The 21,823-nt window shown below is 37.9% G+C and overlaps 3 protein-coding genes across 3 annotated transcripts; all 3 read right to left on the bottom strand.

Annotated features, from left to right (window-relative positions):
• Window positions 1–1,860: 1,860 nt before the first annotated feature.
• On the bottom strand, window positions 1,861–9,071 carry LOC146162515 (sodium-dependent glucose transporter 1B-like). The gene is made up of 12 exons (XM_083385219.1): window positions 9,032–9,071; window positions 8,626–8,702; window positions 7,867–8,035; window positions 7,234–7,350; window positions 6,561–6,668; window positions 6,241–6,343; window positions 5,376–5,512; window positions 4,636–4,796; window positions 3,950–4,087; window positions 3,433–3,562; window positions 2,858–2,971; window positions 1,861–1,982 (listed from the first exon to the last, which is right to left on the bottom strand). Exons 1-12 carry the CDS (start codon window positions 9,069–9,071, stop codon window positions 1,861–1,863), a joined length of 1,416 nt encoding a protein of 471 aa, XP_083241345.1.
• A 3,421-nt stretch (window positions 9,072–12,492) lies between these two features.
• On the bottom strand, window positions 12,493–15,092 carry LOC146162514 (MAP3K12-binding inhibitory protein 1-like). Its single transcript, XM_083383653.1, has 7 exons — window positions 15,011–15,092; window positions 14,647–14,751; window positions 14,341–14,424; window positions 13,898–13,983; window positions 13,662–13,729; window positions 13,297–13,443; window positions 12,493–13,194 (listed from the first exon to the last, which is right to left on the bottom strand). The coding sequence occupies exons 1-7, from the start codon at window positions 15,074–15,076 to the stop codon at window positions 12,944–12,946; spliced, it is 807 nt and encodes a 268-aa protein (XP_083239779.1). The 5' UTR covers window positions 15,077–15,092; the 3' UTR covers window positions 12,493–12,943.
• Window positions 15,093–15,097: 5 nt separating this feature from the next.
• Window positions 15,098–16,171, bottom strand: LOC146162513 (proteasome subunit beta type-3-like). The gene has a single exon (XM_083383654.1). It carries the CDS (start codon window positions 16,093–16,095, stop codon window positions 15,478–15,480), a length of 618 nt encoding a protein of 205 aa, XP_083239780.1. The 5' UTR covers window positions 16,096–16,171; the 3' UTR covers window positions 15,098–15,477.
• Between the last annotated feature and the right edge of the window lie 5,652 nt (window positions 16,172–21,823).

The raw sequence follows: 21,823 nt of genomic DNA, 5'->3' as shown, positions 1-21,823 counted from the left end.
TGTTAATAACATACCTGTACAGATAAACAGAGGTTAACATGAAATTAAAAACAACTAAATTTTGTTTCCTTGTGTACATTATTATTTGCCTGTGGTTGGAATTTCAACTCCAGGTAAACACAAGCAGAAACGTAATAATAATATTAAAGCCCATACAGAAGTAGGTGTCATTTTAAACGTTTCGAATAACTCTTTCAACGTTTCGAATAACTACTTATCTTCAACATAACGAGGTATTTGAAACGTTTAAAATGATACCGACTTCTGTATGGGCTTTGATATTCTTATTACGTCTTACTACCACCTCCAACCACATGCAGAAACAGTACGCTTTGTCTCTGTATACGTGATTGCTCTGGTACGAATGCACAGTGAATGTGATCTCGTGCAGCTGTTTAAGTAACTTGGATTGTTGGCACACAACAAGACGTATAAAGCTACAACATATAGAAAACGGAATTATCTATCTTATATAATACCGTAGAGAAGTAAGACAAACGACATAATAACATGAGTCTGTACGGTTGTATCAGTAGAGAAAGACAGTACCGAAAATAGGTTTCGCTTATAATAATATCTACTGCTGCAAAACTTTTAAGAAATGTTAAACAAAACGGCGCAAACTAGAAATGAATCGTAGAATTCAAACGACTTCTGGATAAAATGTGTCAGATTTCTACAGCCTTAAATGTGGGCAATTAATATTTAACCGGTCATGTAAACTGGTGAACATGTTGCAAGTTACACTGCAACTTGTTGTCTGACTTCGCCGAGTCTAAATATTCAGCTGCCTTGATATTTCAAATAAATAGACATATGTTACAAAAAGTGCCGTGTGAATCGCCGCCAATACAACGCAAGGGCGTCCTTTTTTAGTTTTAAGTCCTTTGTTCTGGAATTCCGGATTGCGGTTAACGGCTAGCCTACTATATTATTATTGCAATAGTCCCGACAAACTATAAAGCAATTTTGAACTGTTCGCTAAGCATTTGGATGCGATTGTTGAATGAGGGTCACAACACAACTGCATACGTTTTAATAAGGAGCGCATGTTAAATTCAGTTCCGTAATGACTAAGCCAATTACTTAACTAAAGTTGGTATTTTCAAATTCTTTAATTAGACTTCAGTCTTTCGGGAAAAATGGCTTGACTCCAGTCATTTAGACGAATGGCTTGACTTGAATTAGGTCTTTTTCGTAAACGACTTGAATTAAAGAAAGTTTTTGATTGAATACATATTTGTTGTCTCGGTTTATATAAGTCAATTGTCATTCGTTTCGGTTATTGGTGTTTGTTATGCATTATTGCTCGAATTGAGCGGGTTCACTAATTTTTCAAGCTTAATATATATTTTTGATGCAATGCTGTGACTGTCGTTTTTTGCGTAGATGCGCCGAGAAGAATGGAGATCCCAGAAAAAATCAATGTAAAACGGAGACACAAAAAGGTTTCCCTATAGCAACATACAATCGAGCAACCTCCGAGGTTATTAACACGCACAAAACTTCCATGCAATAACTTTAACGACGTTTTTAAAGCTACATTTGCTTTAATAACATAACGATTTTTTCTGAAAAAAGAGTTTTTTTGTTAGAAATAAAGTCACAAAGTTACGCCATTATGTGACGTCACAAAGTTACATCGAAACTTGGCGTCATAAAGAAGTTGTCGTTTTAACACCACATTTGTGTAATTTGTTAGAGATTGAAGAGGTGTTACTCGCAACACAAAAGCTACCTTACAAAGATGGCATTATTTCGCACATAGGTAAAAACGCCTTTAAACTGTTTAAATGGATAAAATTAAGAAGGCCTTTTTCGGAGGTGCTTGAGGTAAAGAATAACACAAAGTAACCGAAGCTATTTCATTTCGATCAATTCGAGCTGGGTCGATTCGTCCACGTTGCAAGTTCTAACTTGGCGACAATGTTTCACGTAGATCACCATTATCGCGAATACGATCATATTCCCGAAGACGAAAGCTGTTAAAGAAAAAAAGGGAATTACTTTTTTACGCATGAAGCAGTAAGGGACACATTGTTAGGTTTGTCCGAGCTCATCGGATAACCTTAAAAAACCCTAAATAAGTTTTGCCCACCAAATAGAAAAAAACGTTCTGCACGCTTTAATTGTATAATTTTGCTTGTTTTACAAATAGTAATAAGGTATTTTAATGTTGGATCGGGTGGCCATACTTTTTGGACAAATTATACCAAATATCCGTGTCGTAACAGAATGCAAAGTACCGGACATCCTTACTGTCACAAATTGAATTATTGTAACCCTTTGAATCATAACTAATGTGTTAGGCCGCGGGAACTGCCGTTCGGGTCGGCTACCCGCCGCCTAGGTTTCCCTCAGGGGTAGAACTTCGTGTGAATTTTGTAGCCTACCTTTTCTTAGCGCTGCGATATATTTGTGTCGATTTCGTTTGCTATTGCGCAGTGTCAGTTTTTAGTATTATTCGTCGGGTGGATACGGAGAGAATCCGGCGCATTTTGAGCACAGTTTGCAATCTCGCTGGTTAGAGACAAGCAGTAGCCTTGTGCGAGCACTTGGTGTGCATGGTTATTTGCCGTATACTGATTATCGTTCTGTCCAATAAACGTCTTGCTCGAAAAAGTACAGTCATTTCTATCCATAGCAGCTACTTTGGGGATTGTTTCCCGATCTAGTCTGCGACACTTACGCATGTTGTTGTTTTACGACTTACAGAATCGTAAGGCGTCTAATCGACTTAGTTGGAACCAACTTGTGCCTTTCAGCGTGGTGAGCCCTTCTACGTTTTCCCAGCTTGTCTAATAGCAAAAATAGTAACTTGAGATCAGACAGGGTTCTTGCCTGTTTATTTTCTCACCTGAACTTGTGTAAACGACCCCTAGCGGCAGTTGTTGGAATATTACGCCACCTATCGGCGTCATGCTCATCGATCCGATTGAATTTCCGATATTGAAGATAAACATGTACTTGCCTGTATATTAAGGTTAAATAAATGTTAGAATGTAACAATTTTATATGACATTTGGAAACATGAAACCTACGATTCGAATTTTAACTGATTAGCCCACGTCTTAATCGGGGGATTCGGCCCCACTATAGGTAGACATGGAGATGTCCTCGGTGAGCCACGATCATATATTATTTCAAATATTGTCGCGTTCCGTGACTTATATTTGTAAAACGAGGGGGGACCACAATCCATAAATAGTTTAGAAACACTTAAATAACCACATTTGCATAAATGTTGGTTTCTTATTTTTAAGCTCATACCTTACACGGTTGAACCAAAAAATTCGATTAATTTTACTGTTGGTACTACAGTTTTTATACCGTGATTCAGTCGAAATAACAAGAGTCGAATATTTTTCTTAAAAGCGTAAACACCCATATGCCAAATTCATATATATTGTTAGGAGGACTTGTTTGCATTACCTGATATGTTAGTAATGCTGGAGATCCACGACACACCGGCTGGATAAAGTATGGAAACGAAGTAGCCGTAAAAAAACGTCACCAGCCAGGGAATCACGTGACTGCTAGTGCCAGAAATGCTCATCACAACCTAGAAAAAAAAATTGCCACCTATAGCTTACAAAGGTTTTCCAGCAAATAAATTCTAAATATCTTTGTAGTAACAAGTATTCATTTTTTTATAGTATCAGGTATTCATGCGTTTTTATTGCATTAACACATTACTCGCAATATTTCCTGTTTAGCTATGCTAAAAAAATTGGTCAACTTATCATTGCCAGAATGCTTTACTACAAATAAAAAAAAATAAATATCATTTTTCTAAATCTCACTGTCCCGGTTATTTAATTGACATACAGGGTTCGCGTGTTACATTGATCCCCAAAGTAATATTAGTTTTAACACCTAACACTTATCAAGTAAACAGGTAGTGCAGAATGCTTCAGATGAAAGACACAATTTGCTTGAGCGGGCCTACCATGGACAGAAATGCTCCGATAAGGCAGACCGTGATGATGAGGCTAGGTTTGAGAAACTTTGCAGCCGCGATTGCCGTAAACCTTCCAGCAGCGTAACCGAACCATAAGACAGAGTTAAGCAAGCTGGCGTCAGATTCCTGCAAAGGCAAGATGCAGCAGTGTTGGAAGTTGCATGTCAGATTGTTCCACACGAGAACTTTTTTTCTCTGGATGTGTGAACCATTGGTGTTTTGGTGACCACCCTACCTCCTTAATCTGCCAAGTTTGATGACGGAAACGAATCTTGTTAATATCCGGGTTTATTTATTTCTAAATCTGGAAACCAGATGACACTGTTTAACGATATATTGTTTTAAAATCTTTACAAGTTTCCGCATAACCGTGCTTGTTCAGGTCAAAATAGAAAAGAAAGCAGTTAAAATACACTAATAAAAGCACAAGCGCAAGTAAAATGCAATAGGGTGTAGGCCTATCAAGGCTTATGTTTTCACGGACACACGTTCGCAAAACGTGCCACTGACGCAAAAAGGTTTATACTTCGTTTACACCAGAAGAGCGATTTCTATTTATTGTTGTTTCTTCAGTTTAACACATTTAAGGGTAACCTCGATGATTTTCCGATAATTCGATTACTAAAATGCTGTTACCAACTAGTTCAATGCGAATTAACAGTCCTAAATTTCACCGAAAATTGAAGTTCGGAGCAAACGCAAATGGAAAAGATGTAGGCGGCGTATGGATGGACTCCTCCGATTAGGAAGAAGTAGAAAAGCATCACCAGGAGAAACAAGACCCAAACGTCCTTCAACGGTTCCTCAGGCCGTTCCTCGACAGCTCGTTGCTCCCCTGAAGAATAGTCAAACGGTTTTACATCAATTAAGAAGTTTGGACAAAAGTTTTAAAGCAAGACAGTGATGCTATTCTAGAATACAATCCATCGTTTGTAAGATAAATGCTTAGATCTAAAAAATATGCAGGCAAACGTTAAAAACTATACTTTGCTCCACATTTTACCATTCATTTTGTAGAAACCGAAACCATTTCATTATACAACCTATTTAAAATACTAAGATGGTTGGTATACAGTGCTCTTGGGCGGACTCGGGACACAGCTGTACATTATTTTTCAGCTGAGGTCAAACTCGGCTTAATTTCTTCAACCGGAATCGGATTCTGCTTGTCCTACATTGACTCAGCAGTCCTGGTGTTGTGAGATGGACGTTTGTTCTTCAACTGGAAGTTTGATTCAGCGAAGTAACACTGTAGAAACCGGTTTACATCCAACGCATTTTTATTGAATGTAGAAGAAACTATGACGGAATCCGATTTAAGTATGACAGACAGAACTAAGCGCAAAATACCAATTGTAAAGCCAAATGATCTAAAACGTGGTTTAAAAAAAGTTACACAGCAGTGTGTATTCACCCTTTCTGTGCTTCTTAATCCTCTTGGTAATCCGGACGGCAGCCATGAAGAAGAAGCACAAGGACACAGACACCATGAAGACTGCAACAATAACGAAGGCGTACGACACAGGGCTGATACCATCGGACTCAACTGACCTACAGAAACAACAATGTTTCAGGAATAAAGATCCTTATGGTTTAATAAAGTTTAAGGAATGTTTTGGCCATACAATGGTGTCTGTATATAAACTGTTGCTACCAGGCATAGTAATATAAATAAAAAAACAGCTCCTCTTGTAATTTTAATTCTTGACCACCGTTCCGGCAACCTATGCAAGCCGCCTTTGTCAGGATGAATGCCACTGAACGCTCGTGCAATTAACGGAAAACACACGACGGAAAAAAAACATGAAAATGATGTTTGTATGTCCGGTAATATCGGATCGGAACCGATAGCCGATGTCAAGCGGTATCGCTAATAATCCGATGCCAGAGTGGTTTCGGTGACGATGCGATAGCAAATTATTATGGAAATTTTAGCCAACATTTGATATCCAACTCCTCGAAGGCTATACATCTATTTATCCAAAAATAGTAGGCTAACAACTGGAAATGAAAAGTTAACAGCAAATTTGCGCCTAATTATCTGGAAAAAATAACTAGGAACGTGTCAATCTTATTTATTTGCACGGTTGACAATAGTACTGACGTCATTTGGTATCCGATCAGATCGCGAAACTTTCTGTCTTGAATTGGCACCAATGTCTTGAGTTGACATTGCTAAACCAAACCCCTTTTACACATAACACCGACGGAAACATAGTTTCGTTTTCTTTGACACAATGTTGCACCACATTAGGATGAGGTCTTTAGCTTAAATTCACCTTGTGTCGTTCATGGATTCCGCTTTGCTTTGGTTGGCTTCGAACCCGGGACAAATCATTTGCGTGTTGTGGTTTTCACTTGCCATCACAAGAAAAGGGCGTGCTGTTGAAAAGAAACGAATTGAATGAAAAAGTAAACTTCAATGAAATAAGGCTATGAATTTGCATTGTCGAATCGAATTTAATATACTGACAAAAAATAGTCAAGAAAAAGTTTTCTTCTAATCTATCGAATAACTTCGAACGACAAACAAATGAAAAATCTAACCGAAAATAAAGTGGCCTTAACATAACCTTGACACATATCAACATGGTCTCACCCAGAAAAGGTGCAAGAATTGCACCGATGGTGAACATGAAGTGGAAGGTCTGAATGTGAGGCCTTGAGTCTTTTTCGCCCCACAACTTCAACAAGAGAGCTTGCATGCCTGGAGTCAGACACAACCTTTCTGACGACAACTTATAAACGAGATCAAAGTTGTCAATTAAGAGAAGTTGCCACAGCAGAGATAACTATACACACAATGGCTTACTAAAGACATAATAGAGAAGCAGCGGTACCAATCACTATTTTTCGAAAAGAATTTAATTTGTTTCGACTGTCATTTGTTTTTATTATTATTAAACGAAGAAAACTTAAAAAAGTATTTATTTTACGTTTTTTTTATGTTTAGTTTAAAATGTCATCAAAATTAAGCCTGGATTTGCATTCGTCATACTTTCGTTAATTAAGTATTTTGTTGCCGTATCTTATTCAGCGAATTTTGGAATCAAGTAAATAAGGGCTGGATTTGGCCCGCGGGTCTTTGTTTAGTAAAATCTCTAATACAGCTGCGATTCGCAGTGTGAGACTACTAGTAAGTGAACTGCAAAAGGTTAAGCAGAAAAGAAAAAAAAAAGGTTAAGCAGAAAATTGATTATATGAGGATTTCGGGGATGGATGGGCAATTGAGCGTAACTTAATATATGTTTTTCGTTTAGTATTCTGCTTACCTGCGTCCAAATAACCCGCCATCAGTCCGGCGCCAGTTAAAAGTAGAAACAACATGGTCGTGGACGTTACGAAGGGAATGAAGAACATAAAAACCCCAGACAGGAAAACGGCAATACCTGAAACCATAGTAAGCAGGAATTTACTTTCTCTTTAATGCAAAACTAGGTTGTCCGAAATTATTTATACGGATAACATTAGATTTTAAATTTCGTCGGGCTATATTTGTGCAGACTAAAGGTCGAAGATTAGTGTTTAAATTTGTCCACTCGTTTTACAGTGGGTACATGATTTTTGCAAATGGGGGCGCAACAAAATGCGTTTCAGACCAAATAAAGATTTACCTTTGAGCTTCAAAACGAATTTTTATTTGAAACGTTTTTTAACCGTTTTTGACCATCTTGTTTTGCCGTTACAATTTTCCAGAGAACTAAACTATGCAAACACAGAAACGAGTTTTAACAAATGAAAGATGATATAAATAAATTATTGTGTTAAATGCGTTTATTACCGGCACTGTTACGATTGTAGAGTTTGAGAGGTAAAGAAGACCAAGACGATTGCGGGTTTCAAACAAACTGAAGATAACTAGAAAACGTTTTGTCTTTATGAGTAAATGTTCAGTACGAACTTACCCAGAGTGATCATTGGGTTTCCCGCTTTGAGGATCAAACCAGCAAGAATGGCGCCGGTCATACCTCCCACTGCTCTGCCTGTAAATATAGGTGATATAGAGGCAACCGTTCCGTTCACGTTTTGGGCAAGAAATAGCATGGTAGGTGAGGGGATTGACAGGTAGAGGCCCTGTGAAGAAACCAATTAACATCATCTTTGTTAGTAGATGTATCTCTCTTATTCTACATCTGGAAATCAGTGGCAAACTGAATGTCTGAATTAAAAAACAATCTCCTCGCCCACAAACGTAAATGACAACAAATGCCTTCAATGGGAGCAAATAGCCTATACCAGTGCTTTTCAACCCGTGGGATGGTACGCACTTGTGCGGATGAACAAAATTGTAATGCGGATGACAAACGCGGTGCGGATAAATGTGCGGATGAAAATGGTGCATATTTTTATTTTTCGTTATGTGCAATACATTAATCACCAATTGCAGTTTAAGCTATCTATTTTATATAGGTCAAGGCTTAGGCACACGATTTTAATACACAAACCCTTTCATTGTTGTTTCACAAATAAAAAGTTGCAAACTTACTGGGCTTGTTTCGTGCGGATGGAAATTTTCCGAAATAAAAAAGTCCGGATGGAACTTTTAAAGGTTGAAAAGCACTGGGCTATACGGTAACAGATGTATAGAAATAGACTTTTCCCAAAAACGGGTCAGTACGTAGCATACGATTTTGTTTATTTCCAGCAGAGAAAAAAAGACTTACGTGACAAATTCGGGCCAGATAAATGACGAAGAGGAAGGATGACGTCATTAAAGCTTGGAGGGAAAAGCATTTCGAACCTGACAAACAAAAAGGTTTCAACTTTGCAAACGCTGATAAAAGTGCGATTTGTATTGTTTTTTTCAATTTTGACAGCAATATATTGCTTAAAAATGTTTTTATTTTACCAAAGAAGATTGATAAACGTTAATTTGCGAGACAGCGTAGGCATGCAAAGGCGGAGTTCGATCAGAGGAGACTTAAATATAAAACTAACATTAAATTATTTGCATTTTTGCGGTGTTATTTAAATAATTTAAATACGCAGCTTCGTTGCAGAGTTTTAATAAAAGTATTTTAGTAATAACTCGTTTCAATTTTTTAAATGGTTGAAAAGTATTTTACTTACCGGCTGTTCTTGTGTTTTTAACATTTTTAATCTTCTTCATGATGAATTATGGCTATTTTACAAACGAACCCCAGTGTGTTAATCCACACCTGTGAAAACGCTGTTTATTAAACGAAAATTCATGTCAAATAACAATCAAAAGAATATGTTACTGATTACCGAAAAGAATGGCATAAGTCATGTTTTCAGAAGTAATAAGTTTTCCTACTTTTGTGTTCTGGCTTATAAACATCAATAAAATATCAGCCATTTTCATTTTTAACAAAACGGTTTCATTTGAAACAAGGTGCTATACAGAGTGACAGTAAAAAGCCACTTAGTGGTAGGCCTACGCTTCCGAAACGGTTAGGAACCACTTTCCTAAAGGAAAACGAGCACTTTTAAAACTAGCCTATAACTTTATTGTTAGCCCCAGACCAGTAAACGTGTCCTATAGTAGGGGCTATACTTCATAGGAGACAACGAAAAACGTTGATCGCCGTTCTGTAATCACCTCGACTTTCAACGTGCATATTGTCAGACCACAGAAATAAGTTAAGCCTACATTTGAAAAACACTAAACGCTTTTGACGAAGAGCTTCAGCGAAGTACAACATGGCTTGTTAGTATTGCGACCAAATTGTTAAGTTAGATTTACCGTAGTGTTTGTTGTACGCACAAAGCCGTCGTCCTAAATAACTAAGATACGCGGTGATTGCGTTAGGGATTAGCTATCTGTGTTACCGACTGGATTACCCAGACAGGTCCAGAGAAAACTAAATATATGGGACGAATGTAACAGGTTGGACTCCAGGTGTATCAAACACACTACAATTTGATGCCCCAATATTTCAGAGACAATTGTTATGATTATACGGACAAGTTGTTTTGAATTTAAAATTTGGGGGGGGGACGAAGACGAGTGAGCTATCCGAACTTGGACAACTAGATTTAATAAAAAAATATAGATTAAAATTAACAATATTATGTTTGTTTTGTTTTTTTCTGATTACATTGAGGTACAGAATTTTTAAAACAACGATTTTTAACTGGAATTTGAACTATACAAATGCTTTGTAGAATGTACGAATCACCAACAAGTCGTTCCAACCAAATATTGTTTTTTAAACTCTTTGTTTTGACTGAAGCTTTTTGGCTGGTTTTCAAACTCTTTGCTTTGCTACTTCACAAATTTGTTTAGAATTAGAACTAGCCGCATTTTGATTTAACTATAATGGAGCTAGGAAAGTTGAATTATCGAGCTGTTATAACTCTGCCTGTATCCCATTAGATAAATTGGGACTTGAATTAGGTAGTGAGCCTTACATTCTTTTAAAAACAGTCAAATTTCTACTAGTTATTTTAAATGCAAGCAATTTTATTTCACTGTGGAGACTGCTGTCTCTTCAAATTAAAACTTGCACTAAAACTATAGTCGTTCTGTAGCAACTGACTCGCGGTACAGCCCAAATAGGTAAATGACAATTTGTTCTTTATGGCCAGTCATGTGCAAACTAACAACGGTCTCGATCTGCTGCTAAGCACTCATCACTCCAGAGTGAAGCAAAAAAATGAAACGAGCAAACAACTGGGCCTCCGTTCAGTGATGCCTTAAAGCCAAACTTGGACAACTAGATTTATCTTACCTTTTTAAAATAAGTTTAGAAATAAAAGTAGAGCATTTTAGTTGTTTAAAATTAGATTAAAATTAGAATTAGATCGTTTTGAGTTTTCTTAAATTAGAATTAGAATTACCGAATTCTTAAAAAAACAAATATCAACTAAAATTTGAACTAGAATCACATAATTATTTATATTCAATTTAAATTAATCGCAAAAAGAACGCGAATGGTAAATATGTATGTGCTACTTTTATGCCGTTTTATGCTTTTTAGACTGTAAAAATTACATAAAATTCGTTCTAACCCAAGAGTTTTAATTGATTTTCTGTGTTTGTTAACTGAGAGACTAAAAATACCGTTGGACAAAGTAAAATTTTTGGAAAAATCCGAATTATATTAGATCGTTAGAACTAGAATTAGAGCGCACAAGCAATTCACAAATTAGATTAGAATTAGCCGCATTTTGCTCTAATTCAATGAATTAGAAAACTAGAATTATCTAGTTGTCCAAGTCTGCTTAAAACCACTAGTTCAGCAGTTCCTAGCCTTTTTGTCGTCGATACTGCATTTCTATTATTCGAAACCCATGCGACCCCTAAATTTAGGTGAATTTAGATTACAAGCACTTACAATTAGGGAACTGTTCAGATTTCTAGACAAGTGCATTAAAATTCGCCAAGAACGTCCGGGTTACGCCATCAGCATGCAGCATGGCCTCATTTACGGTTTAAGGTTGATTTGCGCACAACGAAATAAAAGTTAGTGTGTTTTTATAACGCAAAAATGGTTAAAAACACGAATGGTTTACTGCAAACACAGCAGGTGTTTCGGCTTCTTCTATGCTAAGTTTTTTAGTTTATATCGGTGTTTTGCTTGTCTATTTGTCAGTATAACAGATAGTACATGGCAACCCACATCCCCAGACAATCTCTTGTTACCCCCGGGAAAACCACTGCACTAAGTTTACAAGAAATTTGAAGACTTAAGCCAAGTCATTTGTCCAAACGACTTAAGTACAGTCAAGTAATTCGAAAAAATGATTGATGTGCACTCTAGTCAACTCCACTATGTGCACTTTAGCCAACTTTTTTTTAAGTCATTCACTTAAGTTATTACAACACTGTGAAATTGCAAACTTAAAGGTATCTTGAGAGAAAACGCCTGGGCAGCTACCTGAACTGCAACGTTCTATTTCTCCAGCACAATAGCTAGGAGCGCTTATATTCGGCAGAGTGGTCAACTCCTTTAATTCAATTACAGCGCGTTATACTGCTTCCTGGTGTATAGTGAGAAAAGGCGCTATGTTCACCGCATTTTATCGCAGTTAGGTAAATGCCAATTCTACGTTGCCGAGCTTGGTCTTAAAGGCACGCAAAAAAATACAGTTGTTTAAAACGCAATGCCTTTATGCTTTCTTTTCTAAAACGCGAGCTTGCTGCAATACATGTCAATCATACAATCTAAATGTTTGGTGTAGCTAAACGTCCTGTGCAACCACAAAATATCCATTTTGGGGTTACCAATATGCTCTCCGCATGTAATTCGTGAAAAATTCAAATAAGGAGATGTTCGCTTAGTTTTGTGGTAAAAAACTGTGGGTAGCAGCTGACATAAGGAGTAAGGACCTTCATCCCTTTTTAGTCGCTCATAGAATTATGCTAGTTTAATTATGTAGTTGTGCGCCGCGTGGTAGCCCAATTAATTGTACAGTATTTTACATGTTGATGTGGCAAAGATTTGTTTTATTTTGACTTGTTGTTGCAACTTCATATTAGGAAGGGTAATGATCGTTTAGATCAGCAACAACTTTCTAGTATCAAAAACAAGGATGTTTATTGCACACCGAACAACATGTACAAGTGCTGGTGATCAGACGCGTCAGTGCATATTTGTAAGCATTACAATCAGCCTTCATAATCAGGACAAATATGCAGGACGAGCATCTAACTTCAAATGTCTGATATTATTAGGTCGGCAGCAACAGCACAGGTTACAGTATCGGTACTTCGATACTAGAGTGGAAATCGGTGCCGATTATAATATATCAAACTGGTGCATGTATTTTAGTCATATATTGCAAAACAAATCAATAGAAAACCTTTATTGTTACAAATAACAAACAAATTGAGATTATTTAACTTTTAAACCCTTATGCAGGTTATCGTTAATGGTCCAATAAGGTGATCACCAGGCCTTCGCCCGTTTCAGTTTTCAGTTATTTTTCACGAAACTTAAAAACGGCCTAATTTCCATCAGACCGAACGGCCTTGCCTTTGCAAAGCATCGGAATAAAAGCACTAAGTTTGGGATCTTAACTCGCCCCTGCTTTTTGCCTCAAAAGCTTGCTCTTAAGGGATCGAATCCGATCGTCTATTTCGTCAATGCTCATCTGAGCGCCGGGCTCTTCGCCACTAGGGCGCGCTCGCTTCGGCGCCAAAGCGGTGACGTCACGCCCTTTTTCCCCCGCGCCTCTCTCGAAGTACTCTGGCGACACGGATTCGAGATGAAGCACGCGGTTCTCGATTGCCTTCAGTCGTTCGTATACGTCCCTTGGAAGCGAACCTGCGAAAAAATCAGGGTAATAAGTAAAAAATACTTTGCTGAAAAGCTGACTGAAAATTGTACTTGAAATTACATTAAATTGACCTAAAAGTATATTCTTACTTGGAATCACACCAACGTGATCTTCCAGGTTCTGTAACCTCTCGTGGACTCCTGGGTGAAGATGGGCACTTTTCGAGTTTGTGGATGTCACGTTCTCGCGGTAGTTTGTGCTTGTTTGCGGTCCTTCTGTGTTGTCCACTTGTTTGACTGTAATATAAAACAGATTGTTTAATTGTCACAGACTAGTGAGACCACGGTAAACAAGTAAATACTTAATAGTTTTCAAGTAATACTTAATTCGTATTATCTATTGAATTCAGTCCATTCAGAAAAAAATACGAAATTAATTTATGAGGAAACAATTGCGAAATTTAAACAACATCTTTAATGTGTTACAGTTATGTAGTAGTTAATTGGTTGTTTACCTTCCATGTGTGTTCTATTGGCTCTCCGCTTATACAGCGCATTCGTCCTTGCACAACCATCATCAGAGCTTAACAAACATAACTTGGTTTAAAGTACAAAAACTATGAGCATTTGATGTTACATGCAACCTTTATATAAATTACAGTTACATAAAAAACTTATCTACAGCTTCTATATAATGCTGGATGTATTTTTTAATACATATATACAAATAAGTGTCTCTTGTATTGCTTACTTGCCAGTTGGTCTGAAGTCTCGGATATTCTGTTCATCAACTGCATGTTGTGCATGGGCAATAAACGCAGCTATTCGCTTGTCCAACTAAACAAGCAAACATCACTACCTTCTAAAGTTAAATTTTGGGAAGATAGAAATAAACAATTCCTGTTTAAATCAGAAATTCCTGTCAAGTAGTGTGACTCTTTTAAACAGGGGCTCCTAAGTTAAATTTTGGAAAGATAGCTAAATCAACAATTCATGTTTAAATCGAAAATTCCTGTTGAGTAGTATGACTCTGTAGAACAGGGGCTCTACAACTCACATTACAAACTAACTTTAAAATATGAGTAACATTTAAAAAAACAGGGTAATCGGGTGGCACTATATAGTTTTAAAAACAATAGTGGACTAAACGCTAATATTAATTAACCCATAAACGCAGATCTCTAACATACTTACTTCTTGTTTTGTGGCTGTTATTTGAACCAGGGATGGGTCGGCTGCTGGATCTATTTGTGTTGAAGTAGGGGCATCCAAAATATCCTGTCAAGGAAAATATATTAACTGCACAATTATACATTATTAATCTTTGTCCTACAAATCATTAGGCTGAAAAAAGGTTCAGTTATCTGTGTTTGTGTGTGTGGTATGACATTAAACAAGGAATGTTGACCCAGAGAAAATTTGGACCGGAATTTTGGACTTATGCAAAAATAGAAAACTGGATAAGTTTTAAAATATAATTTAAAACATAACAAACCTTACTTGAAGTGATTTCGATAATTTTTGAATCTCTGGTTGAGGGTTACGATTTGTAAGTTCGTCTTTCCAGTCTGCGTTGATACAGACAACATTCTCTGGCAGATTAATCTGTATGCAAAGATGTATAATTCAACATCCAGTTCACTTGAGCATACATACTTTATGATAAACTGCCGGTGCTAGTCTATAATCCTTAACATTTTTAGAAATGCAAAAAGCAGAAATTGCATGAAGAAATCAATGTGATAACAATACTTAACCAACCCAAACCCCAACTTACACCTTAAGCTAAATGATGTTAGCAATAGAAGTTGGATTCTAGACCAGTGTCAAACTGTCCAATTTGCACATATGAAAATATATTTACCTCTTTACAAAACACACTTAAACACTGCAGAACTTTTGACAGCATTGATTCTTCTTTCTCAGACATTTTTTTAAATCCTACCAAAGCCTGAAATTTGTTACACAATAAATTTGAAAAATAAGCTTAGCAATGAGACAAGAAAGTTTCATGTTATTAAGCATTTGCAGCTTTTTATAGCAACATTTGACAATTCACAATTTGTTTATCTAGTGTCATGCAACACTTGTTTTAGTTGAACTCTGAAACAATTATTGGTAAAACTTAATAAACTTGTTATTTTATTGAAAATTTTAAACCAAGTTATACTTTTTAAATCAAACAAAGTATTTTGTATTGGTGTCAAAACCAACTGTAAAAATGCAGTGGTATTCAAATGAAAACATTCAAAAAGATGTCAGTGAACTTTCTCCAATACAAATTGAACTAATGCACAACTCAGTTAAAAGTCGGTGAAAAAAACACTCGGTTTAGTCCATTCTTGCTTTCAGCCGTCTTGTTGTCACTTTGTCCGCTTCAATCACGTGAACCACTGCACCCCAACCGGATCCGCAATCGCGGTCGACCGAATTCAGAAGAGCCTGAGAAATGCACTCAAACAGCTCATCCGGTTCCATATCTTCACGCCACAGAGCCTCGCACATTCCGTACATCTGAATAGCGCAGGTTCCCGACACCACAAAATCTTCAGGCTCCATAGGGCAGCCGATCAAGTCGCAAGAAGCAATAAACGGCTCGCCCGATTTGGGATCCAAGCCTGCGATAACAGGCTCGATAAAGTAAGGACCAAAGCGCTTTTCATAGAGCAGGTTTGAAACCACGCTGAGGAAGGTTTTCGGCGAGATCGCTCGACCCTCTCTCAGCTCGTACAGTTTCAGCTGAAATGCGAGCCTCTGTGAAACGGTTTGCACGTCGGTCGCCAGTCCAGCAAGTCCGACGTACAGTTTGTTGTTCATTTGGAAGATCTTCTCGAAATCCATTGCCACCGTTTGTGCTTGGATGCCGTACCTTAGGTCAGAGGCGATCGCCACGCAATCCTTTCCCTTCATGGCAATAACTGCCCCACCGTTGTAGGACATGATAGACATGGTGAACGTTTTAGTTTGGAAAACCTTCAACAAAGCTCCTTAATTTTTAATTTTAGTGCAAAAACAGTGATGTATGACAATGCACAACAGTATTTTGACTGGGCTTTACCTCCAATCATCAAAACTCTATTTGTCCGGAGAAATAAGAAATAGCACAATTTTTTTAAATGCAGGGTTATTTTATCACTTTGTTAGATTTTGTGGATTAAAAATAGTTTTATTTTTATTAAGTTACCATGGAAAACATTAAAAATATAATTTAATTTTACAACATTTATTATAGCAAAGTAGATGATTGCTTTACTCATCCGTTTTTAACGTAAAGAAAAAAAATGATTTAAAAACTTATATTTTTACATAATATTTTACTTTTCTTAATCTTACAACAAGGCACTTTGTGCATTCAGTGGGTTATAATGCCAACCTAAAACGCGCACATTCAGGGGTAGGGTTAAGTTTTAACCAATATTATAAATAAAATTTAAATCGCGCGGCATTTTTATTAGTTTCTCCTATTAGAGTAATTTTATAGTTTTTCTAAGTTTCCATAGAGCTAATGAAACGATAGATCCTTGACAGCGTAAATTTGGTACGGGTTCCGACAGAGGAAAACGTGCTTTAGCTAGAAAATTGTATTTAAAATGGAGAATACGCGATCCAGCCATTATTCTTCTGAAGCAGGCGGGTTTAATTGCAAGGTCTCATTAAGCTAATTTGCCTCGACCAATCAACCTCGCTATTGCTTCAATAAGTATTGCTGTAGTCTGATTACAAATCCACACAGATTTTATTGGCTGGTGTTGAGCTGGCCAGCCAGAAGCCGGCAAGCAACACAACCGCTTACTGTATTAACTAGACAAGACTGGATATATATTGATATAAGTTTCGCATGTACAAGTTGAAAGTTTGCATAAAAGAGGAAAGGCAACACCAAAAGCGGAAATGATTTATGATCCTTTTTGGCAGCCGGGAACTTAAACAATAACACGTTCACACAAGTGAAATACTTTTATCTGTTACGGAAGTATGTGTCACGATATAACATTTATCATGTGTGAAACAGCCGAATGCTTTGTTCTCAGAATGACAGCGAGTGTTTGGTAAAAGGCGTGAAAAAGTGACAAATCATAAATCGTAACATATTTGATAAATACACAATACAATAAATTCCAAATTATCCACTAATTATTACTTATGACGCTACACTTCAATGAAATGACGCCTTTAGGCGGACATAACTTAATGAAATAGTAGCATGCGTTATATATTGATTGTAAACTTAGATTTAAAGGTGTATCAACCCTGATACTATAAGGATTTGCGTTTGAACATAAATTTGCCTTTTCCCTATATAAAGCTGAATTAACTGTGACAATAACGCACTACTATTGACCGCGTGGTGGCGCCCAAGAAAAGCTAATACAGTGACACTAGTGACAGGTTAAATAGGTAACGACAAAAGATGGTTAAAAAGCGGTCCGCGCAAAATTGTCACCTGTAATTCGCCCAAAATTTACCCAAAGACATGTTTTCGCTCTTCGAATGTATTTTGTTGCATCTCGAGTTCACAGAACAGTCGAACTATTTCATGGGTTTGTTTGGCAGCCAACTGAAAAATGTGCGACCGAGGCTGCCGATGGAAGTGGGTTTGATGCCAACTGAGTCTCCGTTTTTCAACCAGGCTGATCAAAGGTCGGGCCAATTGCGAAAATAACTTGTTATTAGCTTAAATTTTGCTGTTACAGTGCAAAAATAGCCGCAAGTTTTAAATTTTCTCTGTGAAAGAGAAGAGAAGAATCATCCTCGTGTTTGACAGGCTGCGGGAATGATTACGCATCGGCGACAAAGCATAACGTCGCCAAAGGCACCGTGCCAAAAAAACAGCTGCCGAAAAGCAAGTTTCGGAAACACAATACCCACATGTTTCGACTGTAAGCAAGCGTTATGACGCCAACACAACTTACGGTGTCACAAGTCGCGTTTTGTCAAAAACAGCGCAACGTAAAAAACCACCGCAAGTCTTTTAACGGCTCGTGATGTCAAATGCAACACCACGTTATTAGGCGTGTTATGGCTTGCAATTAGTTTGCTAAGCTACATTAAGACAAAACTGGAAAACGAAAAAGTCGCGGCGGTTCCCAAGGTGTAAGATTCATACGCGTTTGGCGGGGTTATGCAGCGGGCCACGGCCTATTTCTTTTTGCACGTAGGTAGCCCTTCAGGTCGATTTTCAGGGGTTAGGCACCAGACATGCGTAAAAGCGAAAATTGCTCGAATTTCTTGCGATTTACCGAACGCGCTACAATCAGCACAAAACAAGCTGTTGTGTGTCTGCTCGACCCAATTGCGTCACCCGCTTTCGCCGGTAAAGAAAAACAGAGTTTGTTCTGAAAAAGCTATACCAACCGCCCCTCAGGATTTCGCTGTAAGATATTTGTTATAATTGGTGCTTTGCAGGATATCACTTTTTAATGGTCCTTTTACAAGTTTTACATATTTAAAAAAAATCTTACCGTTTTGCGCCTAATGGCTAGAGGCTGTAGTACAAGACGTAGTAAGGATATTAAAGCTCATGCATAAATCGAAAATATTTTTATTCATTTTCAACATCTCCCACATATACACGTGACTTTTGTTTCGATACATATTTAGACGCATTAAGTGCACTACATATAGATTTGAACTTGTTAAGAACCAGGTTATTAAAAAAGCTTTTCGTTGTAGTTCGCATTGCTGATTAAAGCCACACTGTTTTTTTAATGATGTTCACTGTTCGACATTGCTGTTGGAGTTAAGTGGTGTGCAGCTTAAGCTGGCGCTGCGTATGCGTTTTTGCTCAGGGTCGTTAGATATATTATTCAAAACGTTTAAAACGCTGCCTTTGTACATGAGGTTTGCCACCGTTTTACTAATCGTTTAGTAGCGTAGTGCATTAAAAAGATTGTGTCATGAGCATTGCAGTAGAATATATTAAACACAAAGTCACGCACAAAATGTGACTGAGCATACGAAATTGCTTGGTAAACAAAATACGTAACCTTTCATCCATTACTTCTTTGGAAAATACCCATCCTTCACAGATCGGAACCGCACATGGTCCATCAAGCCAGGCAATAAAGTGAGGTGCATAACGACTGAGGAATGTGTCGGGAAATTGCCTGTTAGAAGCTGTCATGACGATCACGTCCAATCAAAACCTTCACTCTGTCGATCGCTCGTTTTATTTTCTCCGTTGTTTAGGTGAGTTTTGCTGGTAAAGGCAAATTGAAATTAATAACCTTTGTGGCGAACTGTATTGTCTCCGCAATAAAAGCAAGTTTACTAAATAATAAAGCATAAATTTATTTAAGTTCTATCTCGTTTATATATTAAAAAAGTGTTTTCCGCTCGAGAATTAGTTAATCCTGTTAACACGAACTTGAATATTTTTTATGAATTTCCAATTGAGCGGAAAGTACGTTAAACATTAAAATGGTTAAAACTATTCACCAGTTTCATAAATGTCGAGTTTACAATGCCAGAAATACCAAAGCTCTTAGTTTATTTGTCGCCAAAATTATTAAAAGTTTTATGCTCCAAAAAGATAAACCTGTATTTTTGATAATGCACCTACTTTGTGGTCAGTGACGTTTAGCACCAAGACGCAACAAATAGGATTTTTTTAATTTGAAAAAGAAATACTATCGGTAAACAAATTAAACCAACTCTAGTGACGCCGGTGAAACTTTGGAATTTCAAGGGTACTTACAGTATTGTCGCCAAGGCAAATACTTGAGCATTTCCAAGCCTGTTTAAATATAGTGTATCCAATCTTCTTGGCAAAACAAGGGCCGCATACATCCCCGGTACGACCGACATGTGTGTAGTTACTCATTACGGGTGCGTTGAACCGCATTTATGACCAGTTTGGTAGAACTTACATTTGACCGAAATTGGCTCTGATCAAACACGGACGTCGGACGTGGAGGGGCGCCATTGTGCCCAAACTCGGCAACTATATCTTGCTGTATTGAACTTTGCTTGTCACAGACAATCGAAGGTAGGTTGGCAATCCCGATTCTCGCTGTCCCGCAAAACAAAACGTACTCTAAAAAATCCCCCCCCCCCCACCAAAAAAAAAGAGATAGGCCTACTACTGAGCTCTAGAGTAGTCTAGGAAACGTATTTTGTTTCAAGATTCAAAGATTCATTGCGGATATTGCCAATCTCAATTCCATGAATTAACCTCTAGGGGTTAATAGGTTGGTGTTAGGCGGCCTGTTGTAATTATAGAATATTAAATTTGTTTTCGCCCCTTGCCTTATCCAACTGTAAAGAGAATAGAGCATAGCTTGATTCGAAGATTTGTAACGAGATATTCTACTTTAGTATATTTTGAACTACCAAACGTATGGACGTACGCTGTATGTTCGATGTCTACTTTCATTTCCAACTTACATTTTAATTAAAATGTTTCTAAGAATTGAAGTAAACCTCGCTAAATAATAATCAAGGTGTCACATTCCTGGAACAATTTCATACAGGATCGGCGTATTGAATGCGCCAACAAAACATAAACCTGTTGACATGTCATGAATCATGATACTTAAAAAGCGAATCAGATTGCGTGTCATAATGTAGCGGTCTCATCCAATTTCCATAAAATCTGTTTATTCGTCGGATGGGCGATAATTGAAAATTCCAGACGGGCATTATCGCGTCTATTCATCAACACATTTTTCCCTACGATCACAGAGTCAGCAATGTAGCGAGTGTAAAGCATAGTGCGGCGCCATCTCTAGTTTTTCGGTCATCAACAAGCCACTTCCCCGAATTGTCAATTTGGCCGAAGCCGGACAAGGGTCTGTTGATGCTCCATTGAAAACTGGTGAGTGGCCTAAGAATGAACTTTAGCGTCGTTTTCGGGATTTGAAGGTCGTGCCTGGTTAAGCAAACAACAATGCAGGGAATTTAGAAAAGCTGGTTCTCCGAACCATGCTGTTGGTTTGTTTATTTTTCCTCACAAACAAAATTCAACTTGTTAGGCAAAGAAATCGCACATAACAGCATGACGAACAAAGCTTCAGCGTTGATTACACAGGGAAATGCGTCAAGGCGGTGCAACTGTCAGAGAGTCCAAACAACAATAGACCCGGCAATACCTGACAATTCTGACATGCAACGCCCGGTCACTCGTGAAACGAGCACGGCTACCAGTCGAGGGTTACCAAGGGTGGCCTTTTCGACTGGCAAGGTACGAGGTAATATCTAACCTGGGCCCGTTGTTTTCCACCTTCTCACGCGCTGTCCGTCGCACGAGCAATAGTGTATACAGGGCTACGTGCCAACCTAGCGTAACAAAGGGCCTCACGCGATAGAGAGGGCAAGAATGCCGATCGTCGCCGTGCCTCGCGAAGAATAAAGAAAGGCAGTGAAAGAGAGAAAAACCGTACGCGCCCGCCGACGCGAGACCTATCGCTAACAAATATTCCAAACAGTAAAGTTTGGACTCTACTCCGGCCATCGCCGTTGGACAGACGCGTCTGCTGTCGCCGAGGCTTTAGCCCTAAATCCAGCTACAGTCAAAACTGGATAAGCAATGGAATTAGAGTTGGATTGTTTACCGACAGACGAGCGATTGTTGTGGTCCATTGTCGACGACAATGCTGCCAGTTCTTGAACTCCAGCCATTGTGTGTTTTGAGCAAAGCCAGACAGGCCGGGTATTTAGTTCCTCAGGTGTACCACTT

Source organism: Ascidiella aspersa, chromosome 3, assembly GCF_963924565.1.
Source record: "Ascidiella aspersa chromosome 3, kaAscAspe10.2, whole genome shotgun sequence".
NCBI lineage: Eukaryota > Metazoa > Chordata > Ascidiacea > Phlebobranchia > Ascidiidae > Ascidiella > Ascidiella aspersa.
Note: the sequence above shows the minus strand (reverse complement) of the source record. Positions and strands in the feature narration are given on the sequence as shown.

Coding starts and splice junctions, on each gene's coding strand:
- LOC146162515 (XM_083385219.1), bottom strand. CDS start 9,071: ATGAAGAAGATTAAAAATGTTAAAAACACAAGAACAGCCG. Junction 8,703..9,031: donor TAAAAACACAAGAACAGCCG/GTAAGTAAAATA, acceptor TTTGTTTGTCAG/GTTCGAAATGCTTTTCCCTC. Junction 6,669..7,233: donor GGCGGGTTATTTGGACGCAG/GTAAGCAGAATA, acceptor GTCTGACTCCAG/GCATGCAAGCTCTCTTGTTG.
- LOC146162514 (XM_083383653.1), bottom strand. CDS start 15,076: ATGTCTGAGAAAGAAGAATCAATGCTGTCAAAAGTTCTGCAGTGTTTA. Junction 14,425..14,646: donor AATTATCGAAATCACTTCAA/GTAAGGTTTGTT, acceptor TTTCCTTGACAG/GATATTTTGGATGCCCCTAC. Junction 13,730..13,897: donor GACTTCAGACCAACTGGCAA/GTAAGCAATACA, acceptor ATGTTTGTTAAG/CTCTGATGATGGTTGTGCAA.
- LOC146162513 (XM_083383654.1), bottom strand. CDS start 16,095: ATGTCTATCATGTCCTACAACGGTGGGGCAGTTATTGCCATGAAGGGA.